This window comes from Marmota monax, unplaced genomic scaffold (genome assembly GCF_021218885.2).
Source record: "Marmota monax isolate L192 unplaced genomic scaffold, Marmota_monax_Labrador192_F-V1.1 WCK01_AAM20220418_F8-fsc00022, whole genome shotgun sequence".
NCBI lineage: Eukaryota > Metazoa > Chordata > Mammalia > Rodentia > Sciuridae > Marmota > Marmota monax.
Window position 1 is genome coordinate 19,329,814 of NW_026695215.1, and position 20,642 is coordinate 19,350,455.

The following is a 20,642-nucleotide window of genomic DNA, read 5'->3' on the forward strand; positions in this document are numbered from 1 at the left end:
CATCACATAAAAATAAATAAATAAAATAAAGGTATCATGTCCATCTACAACTGTAAAAATATATTTTAAAAATAATAAAAATTTTAAAAACTTTTTAAAATGCCACTTAATAGGAAGCAAATCATGGAGCTAGATAACCATTTTATTAAACATTATAAAGTATGGATTAGTTTAGAAAATAAACCAATCAAGGAGAAAAAGTGAGATGCAGAGTAGAATATTCTCAAGTTCTCAAAGCATCTCTCCAAAAAGCACCATTAAGTTACAAAGAGAAAACCAGGAACTCCATGGGGAGAAAGAGACCACACCCTGAGCTGGCTATCAAAGTGGCATCACTCATAGGGGAATATGGGCATCTCTCGACTCTAGATAGAATAATCTAAGATGATACAGCAAGCCTTACGTAACAGACAAACTCAGATACCAAACTCAACTCTAATCCCCAGGAAACATCAGATAAGCCCATTCTGGAGAACAGAATAATTTATCTTGTATCCTTCCAAACTGTCAATATCATGATGAAAAGTCCAAGGAATTGTTTCAGCTTAAAGGAGACCAACAAGAAATGACACCTTGGGATATGTGATCCCAAGGTAGGCCATGTGTTTGGCCACAACACAGGATTTAATCAATTTTGAGAGTGAAATCAATCACAATGGGATGCAACTAAAAACAGAAGGAAAACTAGAAAATTCATAACATGTAAAAAGCAAATAATTTTAAACCATCAATGAGTCAAAGAAGAAATCACAGGGAAATTTTAAAATATCGAGACAAATGAATATTAAAAACATCATACGAAGGACTGGGGCTGGGGCTCAGCAGGAGAGCACTTGCCTAGCATGTGCGAGGCTCTGGGTTCAATCCACTTAAAAATAAATAAATAAAATAAAGGTATTGTGTCCAACTACAACTAAGAAAATATTTTTTTAAAAATCATACAAAAACCCAGAACACAGTGAAAGCAACACCAAAAGAGAAACTTATAGCTCTAAGCACATTAAAAAAGAAGAAAGGTCTCAAAACAACCAACTTTACACCTTGAAGAACTGGGGTTAAAAAAAAAAAGAACTAGGGTGGGGGTTGTGGCTCAGGGGTAGAGCACCTGCCTGGCGCGTGTGAGGCACTGGGTTCTATCTTCAGCACCACATAAAAATAAATAAATAAATAAATATATAAATAAATAAAGACATGTGTCCACCTATAACTAAAAAACAAATACGAAAAAAAAAAAAAAAGAACTAAACCTACAGCTAGCAGAAGATAAATAGAAAAACAGGAAAAGCTAACAAAACCAAGAATTAGTTCTTAGAAAAGGTCAATAAAATTAACAAACCTTCACCTAGATATTAAAATCATTACCCAAAGTCGTCTACAGATCCAAGGCAGTCCCTATCAAAATCCCAATGAAGTTTTTAAGTAGCAAGAGGAAAACTCAGCCTAAAATCAATATGGGACTTCATAGGATTACATACAGTCAAAACAATCTTGAAAACGAAGAATGAAGGTGGAGATCTCATGTCTTCATTTTAAAACTTACTACATGACCACCATCATTAAGAGAGAACACATCAATGGGAGAGAGGGAGCCCAGAAATAAATCCTTGTGTGAATCAAATAACTGCCTCGATACAAAAACTGGTATTATCAGTGCCCCTAAATAGAACAAAAATATATCTTTCATCATATGCTAAATGTACAATATATTTAGACCCATTTCTCACTTCTGTTCCATCCCATGATCTGTCCACTCACTGCATGTTAATGAAGCCATTTTGGTTACTGCAGCTCTATAATGTACTATGGCACTGGCAAGCTAGCCCTCATTATACTTCTTCTGAAGTGTTTATTCTTACAGGATGTTTCTTTACCCCACATGAACTTCATAATTACCTTTCAGATTCTTTTTTAAAAAGATGTTGCATTTTGGGGCTGGGGCTGTAGCTCAGTGGAAGAGCGCTTGCCTAGCACACATGAGGCACTAGGTTCGATCCTCAGCACTACATAAAAATAAACAAATAAAATAAAGGCATTCTGTCCACTTTCAACTCCAAAAGAAAATTTCTTAAAAAATGTTGCATTTTTATTGCACTTTATTAAACAAATGAAATATTTAAGATATCAAATGATTAAGGTCTAACAATTAGTTGCAGGACAAGAATACAGTTAGGCCCTAAGTAATTCAGTGAGACCTTGTCTCTAAACAAAATTTAAAAAGGGCTGGGGATGTGGCTCAGTGGTTAAGTGCCCCTGGATTCACTCCCCAGTACCAAAAAAAAAAAAAAAAGGCAAAGAAGGGAAAGCAGTTTGGAAAGAACCCCAGCAGCTAAAGGGCTGAGCAGGATAATGTAAACTGTCAACAAAACCAAAAAAGTGGCCAGAGGTGACAGAAGATGTCACAGAGGCATCATGGGAGGGCATGAGAAAACAATGCTGCTGAGAGATTGAGGGAGATGAGCAATAACTAGCATTCACAGTGACACAGAAGGCACTAATGACCTTAGAGGACAGTTTAGTGGATTGGGAGGACAAGGCTAAATTGACATGAACAGGAAAAGAGAGTGGGCACAGGGGTGCACATCTGTCATCCCAGCAACTCAGGAGGTTGAGGCAGGAGAACAGGAAGTCCACGGCCAGCCTGGGCAACTCAAAGAGACCCTGTCTCATAATAAAATAAAAAAGGCTGGGGTGCAGCTCAGTGGTAGAGCATTTGCCAAGCATGTGCAAGTCCCTGAGTTCAATCCCTAGCATTGCAAAAAAGAAAAAAAAAAAGGGGGGGTGAGGGGAGGGAGAGAGAATTACCTATAGGGGACAGCTTTTGTTTTTAAAGACAAAAAAGACCTGCACTTGATTAAGTTCTGATAGGATACAGTAGCAAGGGAGAAAATGGAAGTAGTAAAGAGGGCTGCCAAGTGGTAGAGCACTTGCCTAGCATGTGCAAGGCCCCAGGTTCAACCCCCAGTACTGCAAAACACAAAGTTCCCATATCCTTGCCATCCTTTAAAAGAATGTAATAAAGCAGCAGAGAGAAGGGTCAGCATGAGGCCACTGAACAGGCATGGAGAGCTGTGTTCTGTTGAGAGCCACAGCCGAAGGGGCCCCAGCAAACTTCCAGCTGCCAGCAAACTTCCAGCTGCCGGCTGATGATTGGCTCACAGCGGCCCCAGCAACATCTAGCTGATTGGCTCCTCTGCTGTGATGCTCATTGGGCTGTTTCCCTGCCCTTTCAGACCACGGAGCTGCTCATTGGGGGACTTTTTTGGCTCCGCCCACATGACCCAGCCAATGGGCCTCAAGAGCAGGAGGATTGTGGGAGGTGGAGAGAAGCTTGTGTGGGAGAGAGAGGCTTGTGGAAAGCCGGTGGTGGCAGTTGAGGCTCTGAGGGTTTTTCCTGAGAGGCTGTTTTGTTTGGCGTGTGTGGTTCTAAAAATAAAGTTAGTTTCTTTTGACAAGTGGCTCCTGATTGTGCCCAGCCAGACTGCGGCAGTGTTCCCCAACGTGCACAGGAAGGATGGCCTCCACCAGAGGAGCCACTCCTGCACCTCTCCTCTGTGCCTGGGGCAGGAAGGAGAAGTGCAGCAGCAGCAGTAGAGAAGTGACCTGCCTGGATTTAGTCAGCAACGTTCAGGAGATTCTGCTGTGCGCAGGAAGCAAGAGATCTGGTCATCTTAATTGGTTAAACCCACCCCTTTTGTTGAACATCTATGTGGCTTTCAGTCTGACATTAGAAACAGAACAGCTGGGTCAGAGGATAAGCACTTTAGAAACTTGAATTCCTACTGCTTTGAGAAAAGTGACTATTGTTACTTTGCATCCCCCAACCTTCCTGTCTTGGTATTTATTGCTCTTTTTGTTAATATTCTAAGAGAAAAAGGCTGATTTTAAAGTAACATATTAGGCTAGGGTTGTAGCTCAGTAGTTGAGTACTTGCCTCGCATGTGTTAGGCACTGGGTTCAATCCTTAGCACCACATTAAAAAAATAAATAAAATAAAGAATTGTGTCCATCTACAACTAAAAAAAATTAAAAATAAATAAAGTAACAGATTAAGGGCATTTGCCCACATGTTAAGTAGAAGAAAGCATCATTTACAAATAATTTTAAATGTCATTCCATTAAAGTTATGAAATAAAAATATGCACCTCTCAAAATGAAGTCAGAGATCGATTTATTCAAAACCATTTCAAAAAATGAAATAAAATGGCAAATAGTTAAAGAAATAAATGTGGGACGACCAGAAACAATATCCTAAAAATATAGAAATGCCTCCCATGAGAACCTTTTGAATAGGAGTGAAGAGACTGTCTCCTGTCTGGGAAAAGGATAGATCCTTTAATTACCTAAAAACCATTTAAATTCAGACTAACAAATCAAATCACCCACCACTGAAGCACATGAGCACCTCCTGCTAGTGAACCCCATGAGCTACAGATTCCGTGCCAAAACCTCTCCACTAAGACCTTATCATCACTCTGCTGAATGCCAATGAGAATGCAGCTAACAACCTAGATTTGGGTCAGGAATCATTTTTATTACAGATAAGGGGCTACAGGACTCTCAAAGGGCATCAGAAACAGGCTCTTCTTTCTTACCTTCACCATGAATGTGAAGTCTGTTAGGGCCGGGGAGTAGACGGCCCCACCAGCACATGGGCCCATGATCAGAGAAATCTGCGGGATGACTCCAGATGCCGTGACATTCCTCTGTCAAAAGAAAAAGGCAAAAGCATCTGGTTACAGAGGTGTGGAGGCCCTACCTGTGGGAAGATAAAGGAAACAGTAGCATTTGGCTTCACCTGCACAGAGAGGCTATGCAGAAGGTGAACAGGTGAGCAGGCTCAGTAAAGCTCTTCCAGAATTATGTACGCAATTTCCTCCCCTAACTTGTGGGAAAGTTGGTATGTTACTTTCTGGGGTGAAGATCTTCTCTCCTCTCTGCTCCCTGGCAGCTGTTCCCAAAAACCTCAGCAGGATATGAGCTACAGAGAATTGTGCCACACTAGTTCCAGCTCCAAACACACCTCATCCGCAGCACCCATGTCCACACACAGTTGGCTGGAAGAGGAAGGAAAACCTCAGTGATCAGAGCCAGCACTTATCCCAGACTCTGGCCTCTATTCTGAGGTTCTTCACACCCTCCACCCAGTGGGCACCCAGCAGTCACAAGATGAGGCTGAGAGGCAGGTACTACCTTCCACAGTCTGCCCCTCCCAGAGAGGGGATGTCAGGGAGGGGAGGTAGGAGGAGCCAGAAAGGTTCCCTAAGGATAAGGGTATATGATGGGTTAAGCTCAGCCCACCTCCTGGAAAAGACTGGATGTGGGGGCTTGAGGACCCAGGCTGGGCAATAGGGCCCAATCACATCTTGCCCTACTGCCAACCCCTTTCCCTCTCCTGAGCCCCATCAGCTTCAGAAAAGTGGGTCCACTCTTCAGCCTGCTGTGGCTCTGAGCAGAATGTCTGTAAACCACGAGAGTAGCTAATTTTGGCACAAAATGTCTCTATACTCTCTGCAAAACTGACAAGTTAGATAGGTGGTCTTCCAGCTACTGCACAGTTAAGAGTCTGAAAAATTCTCTCCTTAAAAAAAAACTAGAAAACTGGACAAAATTGTCAAAAAAAAAATATTAGCATTCAAGGTTCTGGAAACGAATCAAATATTAAATTGTGAAGTGTTCATTCACAAAAAACTGTTAAAGTTGAGATGAGAATGGTAAGAGTCTGAGGCATTCTTTTTTTTTTTAAGTTGTAGATAGACACAATGCCTTTATTTTATTTATTTATTTTTTATGTGGTGCTGAGGATCAAACCCAGTGCCTCACATGTGACAGGCAAGTGCTCTGCCACTGAGCCACAACCCCAGCCCCTGACACATTCTTAACCAAGAATGCCACCAGTGCCCAGGCCAGCTCAGGGTTCCCTCAAGGTAAAAGTAATACCAGACAGTAATTCAAGTCCACAAGAAGTAATTAAAAGCACTGAAAAGGGGCTGGGGTTGTGGCTCAGTGGTAGAGCACTCGCCCAGCACGTACGAGACACTGGGTTCAATCCTCAGCACCACATAAAAATAAATAAAATAAAGGTATTATGTCCAACTACAACTAAAAAAAAATATTTTTTTAAAAAAAGCACTGAAAATGGCAAATTATGATTAAATACAAGTATTAAATGAATATAATTCTCAATACTTATATATAATGTAATAATTATAACACTATAATTTGTAATTATAACACTTTGTAATGTAATTATAACATAATTTATAATGAAATATATAATAATAATGGCACAAATAATGGGGAGAAAATAGTTATATTAAAGCAGAGTTTCCATCTTTTACCAGAATAAAGTCAGTATTAACTTGAAGTAGACAGATAATTTAAAATTTATATTGTAACCTTTAGAGTTAAAAAAAACTCAAAAAATATAGCTTAAAAAAATAGCTCTACACACAGAACTGTGGGATATTTTTCATTTGAGACAGGGTCTTGCTGTGTCGCCTGGACTAATCAACAAACTGGTGGGTTCAAGAGATCCTCCCCTCACAACCTCCTGAGTAGCTGAGACTACATCCAGCTCAACCTAAGAGTTGAGTGACATCACGGTAGACAGAAGAGGAACTTCTAGGAATCTGGGACTGAAGCAACAACTCAGCTAACAGGGATTGTCTGAAGTAAATACTTTGGAACTTTGGAGTTTAGTTGAACACTTGCAGGATCCAAGGAAGAGTGTGATGAAGAAGCAGGTACATCTCAGTGAATTTCTGCATTTGGTATAACTGCTATCATTCCCAGCCCAAAACCATGAAGTAAAAGCAGGTAACTGTGAGGTTGGAAACCCATGTTCCTGAAGTGGCTAGCTGGGGCCAAGGTGGACAACAAGGACCTTGTCCTTCAAATATTAGGGTTGTATGTTTTTGGGGTTTTTCATTTTTGAGATGCAGGGGGTAGAACCCAAGAGCCTCACAAAAGCTAGGCAAGTACTCTACCACTAAGCCACATGCACAGCACAAGGATTGTGTATTTTGATTGCTGATCACTGCTTTTGATGGCTGAGGGGCAGCCTGGAGGCCAGTCATTATTTCAATTATCATGGATTCAAATGGCCACCCCAATACAAAGGAAAGAGATAGTTTGTACCAACCTGGTGTGCCTTCTGAGACGGACATTCAGGGACATCTTTATCTGATCACTGGTTGGCCACAGAGACAACTAAAAGTTCAGTGACCATATTCAACAAGGAAAAAAAGAATTTAACAGAAACCATCCCTGAGGAAACACAGACACTGGAGTTATTAGTCACAGATGCTAGAGTGACTATCTTAAATATGTTCAATGAGCTAAAGGAAACCAAGGAAAAAGAACTCAGGGAAGCAGGAAAACAATGTCCGAACAAAATAAGTATCAATGAAATGAAAAATTCACTAGAATTTTCAACAGCAGATCCAAGTGGCAGAAAAAAGGATCACAAGACTTCAAGGTTAAACTGTTGAAATAATCTAGTCTGGAGAAAAGGAAAAAAAGAAAAATGAATAGAGACATACCAACATATACATTTTAGGAATCCCAAAAGAGAAAGAACGAGTCCGATAAAATATTTGAAGAATAGCCAAAAACTTACCAAATTTGATGAAAGACATGAATATACGCATCTAAGAAGCTCAATGAACTCCAAGTAGGATGAACTCAAAGACATTTATACTGAGACGTATTATAGTCAAACTGTCAAACCCAAACACATTGAAAAAATTTTGAAATTAGAGAGATAGGAGCAACTGATCACACACAGGGGATCTTCAATAAGACTAACCATGTAGGCCAGAAGGCAGTAACACATACTTGAAGAAAAAACTGTTGGCTAAGAATTCTGTGTCCAGAAAAGCTAAACTTCAAGGATAAAAGACAAAATAAGACATGTCCAGATAAACAAAAGCTGAGGGGGTTCATTTGCAGTTGACATGTCATACAAGAAATACTACAGGGAATTCTTTAGTCAGGAAATAAAAGAACACTACAGTAATGTGAAATCATGAGAGAAAAAACACGACAGTAAAATACAACTTCCTAGGTAAATATAGAAGACAGTAGGGCTATATTTCAGTCTATAACATCTCTATTTTTCCTATATAATTTAAAAAACAATCATGAAACAATTATAAATCCGATAATGAATACATCATGCATAAAGATATAATCTAGATAATGACAACATAAGATGCAGATGTACAGAAGCAGTATGCTCCCAAACTACTGAAGCTGACCTGGTTTCATTCCAACTAGTTTAATTGTAATCACCAAGGTAACCATTAAGAGAAGGAAACATTAAATATAGAAATGAAAGAAGTGGGAGGGGGGATAGTAGAGGATAGGAAAGGTAGCAGAATACAACAGTTACTAATAGGGCATTATGTAAAAATGTGGATGTGTAACCGATGTGATTCTGCAATCTGTATTTGGGGTAAAAATGGGAGTTCATAACCCACTTGAATCTAATGTATGAAATATGATATGTCAAGAGCTTTGTAATGTTTTGAACAACCAATAAAAAAAAAAGAAATGAAAGAAGTGAATTTTAATGACACAACCAAACTAAACTTTTAAAAGCCACAATGGTGGAATTAAGGCATAAAAACTATCACATATACATAAAACAAACAGTTGAATGGCAGATGCAAATCCTTCTGTGTGGGTAATCACTTTAAATGTGAATGGATTAAACTCTCCTGTCAAAAAAACAGATTGGCAGAGATCCAAGATGGCGAAATAGAGGAGGTTGCTTTCCTGGCTGCTCCTTGGTGTGAAACCAAGAAAGCAGACAGGCAGCTTCTCCACAAGGTGAGTGAACAAAAAAAAAAAAAAAAAAAGAAGGGACTTTACTGGAACCTAACACTGGACATTCAAAGCAGATTGGGGACACAGAAAAAAAAATCCCCAGCGGCATAGCCACTGCCACAGCCAGAGAAGTCCCTTTGTGAGCATAGTAGATGGATAAGGGAATTAAAGGAAGGAACCTGCATTCTGGGGAGGTCCGAGGTATATCTGGGTAGAGTGTTTAGAGACCACAGACATTGCCCAACAAAGCTGAACAACTCGCTGCACAATACCCATGTGGGGAGAAAGAAGCCACCATCTCTCCAGGCAGAATGCAGAGGACAAAGGAAAGAACCATTCTGCAGCTTCAGCTCAAGAGCAGGCAACAGGGAAAGCCAATTCCTGGCAAACCTGAGTTCGGTCCAAAACACAGGCCCAATAAACACATGCTGCACAACAGAGTGTGCTTAAGTGACCAGGAGAAAATCAAACATGGAGAAAGGTTTACACAGGGGACAACAGGGAGGAAACCCACCCAGCTCTACCCCTCCCGTTCCAATCCCAAGGCTTGCAGGACACATCTGGCCTGGAACTCAGAAGGGTGGGAACAGGAGAGATTGTTTGGAGACGGGACCAAGAAACAGTGAGGTCTGCAATAAGTAGGGACTAAGAACTGGAGATTACTGGGGTAAAGTCTTCCAGCATGGACCAGTCAATACTACCACTGGAGGTGGACTGATTTAAAATCTCCAGACCAATTAGCATTCAGCAAAGAGCCTGGAGCCTTCCTAAAGCTAAACCCCACCTCGAGGAACTCCACCTACAGATTACCTCTCTCCGGCAATCCACAAATCACACTCCAGAATACCAACCTAATACTGCTGAAAAGAGAAGCTGAACTAGAAATAAACCAAAATGACCAGGAACACAAATCACATCTCAATAATAACCTTGAACATTAATGGCCTAAATTCATCAATGAAAACTCCAACAGAAAGAATTCTTTAACTTCTCATCAAGATTTTGTGGGGGTTTTTTGGTGTTTTTTTTTTTTTTTTTTTAGAGAGAGAGAAAGAATTTTTTTAGTATTTATTTTTCAGTTTCCGGTGGACACAACATCTTTATTTTTATGTGGTGCTGAGGATGAAACCCAGCGCCCCGCGCATGCCAGGCGAGCGCATTACCGCTTGAGCCACATCCCCAGCCCTTTAATTCTTTTTCACTGTTTAATTGTGACCTTATGGCACATGAACATTTACACAGATTCCTATTTTTTTTCTTCTTATCTCTAGCATTTTTAATGTCAATATTTTTTAATATTTATTATTTTTTAGTTGTAGTTGGACACAATATATTTTATTTTTATTAATCTTTTAGTTCTGTCTTCTCTTCTGCTCCCTCATAATCATCACATTCTATATCACTTCTGTTCTCTCCCCATCCATCATCTGAAAAGTTAAACCCTTTTGCAAACTTCCTGTTTTTATTATAGGCAATAACTGATCATATCATTTCTGTTTATTGTGATAATTAACATTATAGACATCATAGTAGGAACTATTTGATTTAATGCTGTAAATTGTTTGCACTAGTCATTATTATTATTGTCTCCCCCTAAACAGTGAGGCACTGGAAACCTTCAGGGACACTGTAAGTCCACAGGGTAAACACTCTACTGCCTCAGATCCTTACCATTAGATGGGTAGACACACAAACAACATGAAAAAGCAAGGGAACAGATCTCCCCAAGCAAACCAAGATTCTCCAATAACAGAATCCATCAACATCACATGGAAAAAATGTCAGAGAAGGAGCTTAGAATAATTAAACTGGTCTGTGAAGTAAAGGATAATGTAAAAGAACAAATACAGGTAGCAAAAGATCACTTCAATAAAAAGAGAGAAAAAAAGAAATCCTTAAAATGAAGGAAACAATAAACCAAATTAAAAATTCAATAGAAAGCATCAACAGACTAGACCACTTGGAAAATAAAACCTCAGGCAATGAAGACAAAATATATAATCTTGAAAACAGAATTGACCATAGAGATAAAATGTTAAGAAATCATGAACATGGGCTGGGGTTGTGACTCAGTGGTAGAGTGCTTGCCTTACACATGTGAGGCCCTGATCTTAATCCTCAGCACCACATAAAAATAAATAAATAAAATAAAGGTATTGTGTCCATCTACAACTAAAAAATATTTTTAAAAAGAAAGAAAGAGGGGCTGTAGCTCAGTGGCAGAGTGCTTGACTAGCACATGTGAGGCACTGTGTTAGATTCTTAGCACCACATAAAAATAAAATAAAGGTATTATGTCCATCTACAACCACAAAAAAAAAAAAAACCCAGCAGCAGCTCATGATTTAAGTAGGGCAGATGAAAGAAAAGAAAAGGAAAGGAAAGGAAGGAAGGAAGGAAGGAAAGAAGGAAGAAAAAAAACATGAACAGAATTTCCAAGAAATATGGGATAACATGAAAAGACCAAATTTAAGATTTATTGGGATAGATGAAGGCATAGAGTTACAAACCAAAGGAATGCACAATCTTTTTGATGAAATCAGAAAACTTCTCAGAATGAAATGTAAAATCAAATACAAGAGGCTAATAGAATAGTAGAGGATAGGAAAGGCAGCAGAATACAACAGACACTAGTATGGCAATATGTAAATCAATGGATGTGTAACTGATGTGATTCTGCAATCTGTATATGGGGTAAAAATGGGAGTTCATAACCCACTTGAATCAAAGTGTGAAATATGATATATCAAGAACTATGTAATGTTTTGAACAACCAACAATAAAAATTTTTTTAAAAAGAGGCTAATAGGACCCCCAAATGTGCAAAATTACAACAGACCCATATCAAGGCACATTATAATGAGAATGTCTAGCACACAGAAAAAGAATCGAATTTTAAAGGCTGTGAGAGAAAAACACCAGATTACATATAGGGGGAAACCAATACGGATCTCAGCTGATTTCTCTACCCAAACCTCAAAGCTAGGAGGTCCTGGAATAACATATACCAAGCTCTGAAAGAAAATGGATACCAACCAAGAATACTATATCCAGCAAAATTAAGTTTTAGATTTGAAGATGAAATAAAAACCTTCCATGATAAAAATTTTAAAAATTTGCAACCAGAAAGCCTGTACTTCAGAATATTCTCAACAAAATACTCCATGAAGATGAAATGGAAAAAGTGAAAACCAGCAAAGAGAGGAACTACAGTAAAGAAATAGTCAATCAAAGAGAAATTAATTCAAATTAAAAACTAGAAATAAACCAAAATGACCAGGAACACAAATCATATCTCAATAATAACCTTGAACATTAATGGCCTAAATTCATCAATCAAAAGACACAGACTGAGGCTGTGGCTGTGGCTGAGGTAGTGTGCTTGCCTAGCATGTGTGAGGCACTGCGTTCAATTATCAGAGAGAAAGAGAGAGAAATAAGGTGGGAGGGGGGAAATCCACTGACAACTAAAAAATATTTTTTAAAAAAAGACAAACTGGCAAATTATATTAAAAAACAAGACCCAACAATATGCTATCTCCAAGAGACTCACCTCATAGGCAAAGACATCCACAGACTGAAGGTGAAAGGTTGGGAAAAAACATCCCTCACATGGACCACATAAACAAGCAGGGGTTTCTATCCTCCTATCAGATAAAGTGGACCTCAAGCCAAATTTATTTATTTATTTATTTATTTATTGGTTTGTTTATTAAATATATATATATATATTATTTTTTTAGTTGTAGTTGGACACAATACCTTTATTTTATTTACTTATTTTTATGTGGTGCTGAGGATCGAACCCAGAGCCTTGCATGTGCTAGGCGAGCGCTCTATCCCTGAGCCACAACCCCAGCCCTGAAGCCAAATTTAATCAGAAGGGACAAAGAAGGCCATTCATACTGCTTTAGGCAATTATACATCAACAACACATAATAATCATAAATATTTATGCCCAAACAACGGGAGCATCTATGTACATAGAACAAACCCTTCTCAACTTCAAGAATCAAACAGACCATAACACAATAATGCTAGGGTTGAACATTTTTATCCATATATATGAATACAAATGTGAATATAATTGTAAAAATATACATGAAAATATTTAAATGGATATGGATTTGTATATAGTTGTTTTTCTCTTTTTTTAACAATGTTTGTTTGCTTGCTTTTAATTTTTTTTAGTTATACATGGACACAATATCTTTATTTTGTTTGTTTATTTTTATGCAGTGCTGAGGATCAAACCCAATGCCTCACATGTGCAAGGCAAGTGCTCTGCTATTGAGCCACAACCCAGCCCCTAGCTGTTTTTCTTTTGAGAAGGATGTTTACAGTTAGAGTAAAGATATGGTACATGCTCATGTAACTAAACATATATGAAAATTTTATGGGTAGGATTTGGGTTGCTATGAGGGTACATTCATATATATGTATAAATGTATATAAACATATATGGAATATATATGTGAACATATATACAGACATTCATAATATTAAATTTTTGTTTAAAAGGCTCACGATTATGGGTAGGGTTAGATTTAGTTCCGAGTTACAGCTTTGGTTTAGAGGACAGGTTAACCTTAGAACATATATATCAATATATATGAATATAAATATGAATGTAGAGGTAGTATTATATATCAAAATATATATATTCATACGTATATATTTATGTATATATACTTTTATCTATGGATTTTTTGAATTAATGTATTTATTCTAATTAGGTATTTGTGATAACAGAATGCATTTTGATTCATTGTACACAATTGCAGCACAATTTTCATTTCTCTGGCTATACACGATGCAGAGTCCCACCATATGTGCAGTCATACATATACCTAGGGTAATGATGTCCATCTCATCCTACCATCTTCCTTACCCCCATACCGCCTCCCCCTCCCTCCCCTTTGCCCAAAGTGCCTCCATTTTTCCCATGCCCCGCCCCATTATGGATCAGAATCCACTTATCAGAGAGTATATTCGGCCTTTGGGTTTTGGGGATTGGCTTACTTCACTTTGCAAGATATTCTCCAACTCCATCCATTTACCTACAAATGCCATAATTTTATTCTCTTTTGATGCTAAGTAATATTCCATGTGTATACATACCGCAGTTTCTTCATCCATTCATCTATTGAAGGGCTCCTAGGTTGGTTCCACAGTTTAGCTACTGTGAATTGAGCTGCTATAAAAATTGATGTGTCTGTGTTACTATAGTATGCTAATTTTATGTGGTTTGGGTATAGACCTTGGAGTGGGATAGCTGGGTCAAATGGTGGTTCCAGTCCAAGTTTTTCAGGGAATCTCCATACTGCTTTCCAGATTGGTTTCACCAATTTGCAGTCCCACCAACAACATATGAGTGTGCCTTTTTCCTCACATCCTCGCCAACACTTATTGTTGTATGTATTCTTGAAAACTGCCATTCTGACTAGCGTGAGATGAAATGTTAGTTTCAATTTGCATTTCTCTAATTACTAGAGATGTTGAACATTTTTTCAGATATTTGTTGATCAAATGTACATCTTCTTCTAAGAAATGTCTGTTCAGCTCCTTAGCCTATTCACTGATTGGGTTGTTTGTTTTTTTAGTTCTTTATAAATCCTGGAAATTAGTGCTGTATCTGACATGTTCATGGCAAAAAATTTGCTCCCAAAATGTAGGCTCTCTCTTCACCTCATTGATTGTTTCTTTTGCTGAGAAGAAGCTTTTTAGTTTAAGTCCATCTCATTTTTTAATTCTTGATTTTATTTCTTGTACTTTAGAGTCTTATTTTTAAGGTAAGCAATATTGTTATATTACATGTAAAATCTGGGTAATACTCTGGAAATGAGTTCATATATAAAATATTCATGGGTTTTGATGTGAATTTATGAACTTATATTCCCAAATATATAAGTACATTCCTATAAAATGTCATGTTTTGTATGTATAGAGGTTTCTCTAAGGTTACTGGTGTAAGCAAAAGTTGACAGGACTAATATAGAAAAACAGAGTTAGTTTAGGGATTAAACATTTTTATCCTTACACAGGAATACAAATATGACTACATACGTAAAAATATACATGAAAATATTTAAATAGATATAAAATAATAATTATTTTCCTTTTGAAATGAATGTTTACAATTTGTTCTAGTTATAGTTTATGATTATGTAACTGACTATATATGAAAATGTATGAGCAGGAATTTGGTTGCTGTTAGGGTATATTCATATTCATATATATATTCGAATGTATACAAACATATATAGAAATATACATGTGAAAGTATATATGGATATTCAAACTAAAAAATAAAATAAAAATCAAAGGGAGGTCAGTAGAGGAAAGAGACCACGGGGTGGGGAGTGGAAAGCAAGGGGGAAGTGCTGGAAATGATATTGGCCAAATTACACTGTCCTGTTGTGTGCATGTACAAATATGTAAAAACAAATCCCATCATCATGTACAACTATAATGCACCAATAAAAATGTGGAAAGAAAATAAATAAATGAACAAATATAACAATATATAAATAAAAACAGATTGGCAAACTGGATTTCAAAAAACAACCTATGTGTTGTTTACAAGAGCTCCCATTCAAGATTTTCAGAAAACTTGGAATGGAACCACCATTTGACCCAGTTGTCCCATTCCTCAGCATATACTCAAAGGACTTAATATGCACACTAAAATGAGCACACTACAGTGATTCGGCCACATCAATGTTTACAGCAGCTCAATATACAATAGCTAAGTTATGGAACCAACCTAGGTGCCCTTCAACAAATGAATGGATAAATAAAGTGTGGTATTACTCAGCGATAAAGAAGAATGAAATTATGCCACTTGCCTGTAAATGGATGGAACTGGAGACTATCATGCTAGGTGAAATAAGTCAGTCCCAAAACACCAGAGGCAGAATGTTCTCTCTGATATGTGGATGCTAACTCACAATAAGCCAGAGGAGACACACACACACAGAAGTTCACTGGATTAGACAAAGGTGAATGAAGGGAAGGGTGTTCGTATATGAATACACAACCAGTGTAACTCCACATCATGTACAACCACAAAAATGGGAAGTTATACTCCATGTATGTTTGATATGTCAAACTACATTCCTATGTCATGTATAAAAACTAAAAAAAAAATAAAAAATAAAAAAATTTATTAAAGTTCAACTTCAAACTCTTCTAACTATAAAGATTTTGGCAAAATTAAGTCTAGCTTTAATAAAGTACATTACTAGGCATTAATGTAAGCTTGAGATAATACAAAAAAAAGAGCTCCAATTCAGATATAAAGACGCAAGGAAAAAATTTATGTCTTATGCAAAGGGTAACAAAAAATAGAGCTATGGTGGCTACATTATTGCCAGACAAAGCAATTCTAAATCAAAAAGCTTACAAAGATATTACATACTGACAAAGGTTCACTATGCCTAGAAAATAACAATTACAAAAAAAATAGGCACCTTTTGTCTTAAATTTAGCACTTAGTTCTTCCCATTACTATGTTCAGATGTCCATTCTGTTATAGTCTTTTGAAAAGAAAAAGTTTTTTGCAGTATTACATAAATAAAGGTTAGCAAAATTTTCAAAATATATATAGCACCCAACAGAGCCCTGAAGTAAAAGCTGACAGAACTGAAAAGACAAATAGACATATAATAATAGTTGAAGACCTAACACTCCAACTCTAGTAATGAACAAAAAGAAGATTAATAAGGAAATAGCTGTAAATATACATATTAGGAAAAAATTGCCAATCAATAACCTAGGCTTCTACCTTAAAAAACTAGACAGAGTAAAACAAACTGAACTCAAAGCAAGCAGGAAGAAGGAAATAATCAGAGCAGAAATAAAATTGAGAATAGAGAAAAAAGGTTGGTTCATTGAAAAGATCACCAAAATTGATAAACCTTTAAATAGACAAAAATAAAGGAAGGAAAAGAAAACCACATGTTACTAAAGTTAGAAATGAGAGGACACATCACTATAGAATTAAAATTACAAGAAAATATATCAACCACTGTATGGCAACACATTAGATCACTGAGCTGAAATGGACTAATTCCTAGAAAGACAAACACTACTAAAACTGAGTGAAAAAGAGGAAAATCTGGTAAACCCATACTCTTATTACATAAGAGTAATAACTCAACAGCTACCTACAAAGAAAAGTCAAGACCCAGATGACTTCAATGGTGAACTGCACTAAACATTTTTTTTTAATCTATTTTTTTTTAAGAGAGACAGAGAACTTTTAATATTTACTTTTTAGTTTTCGGCGGACACAACATCTTTGTTTGTATGTGGTACTGAGGATCGAACCCGAGCCGCACGCATGCCAGGCGAGCGCGCCTACCGCTTGAGCCACATCCCCAGCCCCTGCACTAAACATTTAAAGAATTAGAGGTTGGTGGTATAGCTCAGTGGTAGAGCATGTGCTTAGCATGCATATGGCCCCCAGAACCAAATTTAATAAAGAAAAAAAAATTCACATCAATACTTTACAAGTTCTTCTAAGCAAACAGGAGAGGAGGCAGCAGGGCAGTTTAAGGATAGTCTCAGATCAAGCCAGTTCTCCCCACTTTCTCCCTTGTAATGCTCAGGAATAACTGTTGAAGGTACTGGGAATGCAACATCCTGGGATAAGGAATATACAGAATATCCAGGCTCTGTTCTAGTCCCTAGAAACAGGCTTTTCTAAACACTTTAACCCAGCATATCACATGGCCAGAGTATAAAACCCAGGGGAGTCGGTTTCCTGCAAGTGGAGCACATACGATCAAAGCTCCATCCCACCCACGCAGCTTTCCTGTTCCTTGGGGACTGGGTCTCAGTAAAACCTAGGCTTCTGCTGCCTACCTGTAAGTAATAAATCCACTTCGTGCAACTTGTGTGTATGAGTGTTTTGTCTTTCCAGACTCAGAGTTGGTAACCAGTACACAGTGAACCTAATGCACAGAAGCAGCACTTGTCTTTTGATGAGGTGAGAATTAGTCAAATGCCAAAACCAAAAGAAAATGTCATAACTGTAGACAGGTTTATCTTCTATTAATATCAATTCAAAAGGACTCATCAACATACTAGCAAACAGAATCGAGCGCCTTACAAAATTGATTACACGCCATGACCAAGTAGGATTGATCACAAGAATAAAAGGTTAATTTAACATTCAAAATTCAATTAACATAATAATAAACGGTATTATTTGAAGAAAGGACAAAAGCTACATAATTATCTTGCAGATGCAGAAAAAGCATCTCACAAAATCAAACACCCCTTTATGATAAAAACACCCAACAAATTCAAAGTAGAAAGGAACTTCCTCAACCTAAGGAAGGACATATATATATATATAACAAAAAACAAAACCAATAGTTAATATCATTTATATATTTTTGGGGGGTACCAGGGATTGAACTCAGGGGCATTCAACCACTGAGCCACATCCCCAGCCCTTTTTTGTATTTTATTTAGAGACAGGGTCTGACTTGCTTAGCACTTTGCCATTGCTGAGGCTGGCTTTTGAACTCGTCATCCTCCTGCCTCAGCCACCTGAGCCACTGGGATTACAGGCATGTGCCACTTAAAGGTGGCATCATACTTAAAGGTGAGAAAATGAATGCTTCCCCCATAGATTGGGAACAAGAATGTCTGCTCTCACAACTCAACAGTGTACAGCAGGTTTTAGACAGAACAATGAGCAAGAAATAAAAGAAGGCCAGATTAGAAAAAAATTAAGACTATCTCTATTTGCAGAAGACATAATCATGTATATAGGAAAGCCTAAGGAATATGCACATACAACTCCTACTAGAAACATATTAGAGCTAAGGTGATAGGGGCTTAGCCCACTAGTAGAGTGCATGCTTAGCATGCACAAGGCCCTGGGTTTGATCCTCAGCACCAAAAATGAAAAAGCTAATAAACATGTTTATCCAGGCTGTAGGATATAAGATCAATATATAAAAATCAATTTTAATTCTATATAGTTGCAAAAATTAATCCAAAATGAAATAACTCCAGGCCAGCTGGAGCAACTTGGCAAGACCTTGTCTATAAATAAAATACTGAAAAGAAGGGCTGGGGATATAACTCAATGGTGTGGAGCATGAGTAAGGCCCTGGGTTCAATCCCAGCATTGTAAGGGGAAAAAAAAAAAGAGAGAGAGTAAAACACCTAACAAACAAAAAGAATTGCAAGACATGAATGTTACACATTACAAAATATTGCTGAGAAAAATTAAAGACCAACTTACTAAAATGGAAAAACATTCTGTCTACATGGAGTGGACCAGTCAATATATAAAGATGCAAATTCTCACCAAATTGATCTAGACTCAATGCAATTCTTACCAAATCTCATCAGGAATTTTTGTAGAGTTAAAAACTGATCCAAAAATTCACATGGAAATGGAGGGGACTCTAGAACAGCCAGAACAATTTTTTTAAAATATCTTTTTAGTTGTAGTTGGACACAATACCTTTATTTTATTTATTTATTTTTATATGGTGCTGAGGATCAAACCCAGTGCCTTGCACATGCTAGGCAAGCACTCTATTATTGAGCCACAACCCCAGCCCCAGAACAATTTTTATGAACAACATAGTTAGAAGATTTTACCCAACTTCAAAACTTCTATCAAGCAATAGTTATCAAGACATTGTTTCTCTCAAGTAAAGAGGAGCATTCAGATGAAAGAGTCAAGAATTCAGAAAGAAATCTTTACATTTATGATAAACTGATTTTTTGACCAGTGTCAGACAAAATCAAATGAGGGAAAAATAATTATAAACAGTGGTACCTGAGAGTGAATTTAGAATGTTATGTCACATCATCTATAAAAATGACAAGCCATCATATACCTTATGTAAATGAGCCAAATCTATAAAACTCAATTAAGAAAACATTGGGCAAAATCTTCATGACTTTGTTCTTACAAGTCACAAAAGAAAATATTGATAAGTTGAACTTTAAAATTTAAAACTTTTCACTTTAAAAGTCATCTTTAAGAAACTAAAAAGCACTTGGGAGGCTAAGGAGGAGAATGGAGAGTCTGAGGCCAGCCTGGGCAACTTAGCAAGACACAAATTGTATCTGATAAAGGACTTATATTCATAATACATTAAGAACTCTAACAAATCAAAATTCCAATTACAAGCCAGACACACACCTGTAATCCCAGCAGCTTGGGAGGCTGAAGCAGAAGGATTATGAGTTCAAAGCCAGCCTTGGCAACTTATCAAGGCCCTAAACAACTTAGTGAGACCCCGTATCTAAAGTATAAAAAGAGCTGGGGATGTGGTTCTGTGGTTAAGCACCCCTGGGTTTAAGCCCTGGTACAAAAAAAAAAAAAATTCCAATTACAAAATGGGCAAAAGAAGACTCCCAAATGACTAACAGGTACATTAAAAGATACTCAACATGGGGCTGGGGTTGTGGCTCAGTGGTAGAGCACTTGCTTAGCATGTGTGAGGCACTGGGTTCAATTCTCAGCACCATATAAATAAATAAATATCCATCAATACTAATAAAAACACTTTTTAAAAAGATACTCAACAGGGCTGGGGATTTGGCTCAAGCGGTAGCGCACTTGCCTGGCATGCGTGCGGCCCAGGTTCGGTCCTCAGCACCACATACAAACAAAGATGTTGTGTCCACCGAAAACTAAAAAATAAAATATTAAAAAATTCTCTCTCTGTCCTCTCTCTTTAAAAAAAAAAAAAAAGATACTCAACATGATTAGTCGGCAGGGAAATGCTATTAGAACTACACTGAGACACCACTGCACACCATTTAATTGGCTT

The 20,642-nt window shown here is 37.4% G+C and overlaps 1 protein-coding gene across 1 annotated transcript in view; it reads right to left on the reverse strand.

Annotated features, from left to right (window-relative positions):
- Pccb (propionyl-CoA carboxylase subunit beta) overlaps positions 1-20,642 on the reverse strand; it is a 61,408-nt gene that overhangs the window by 29,805 nt on the left and 10,961 nt on the right. The window contains exon 6 of the mRNA XM_046431941.2: positions 4,593-4,703. Coding sequence (XP_046287897.1) covers positions 4,593-4,703 — 111 coding nt within the window. The remainder of the gene's footprint in view (positions 1-4,592; positions 4,704-20,642) is intronic.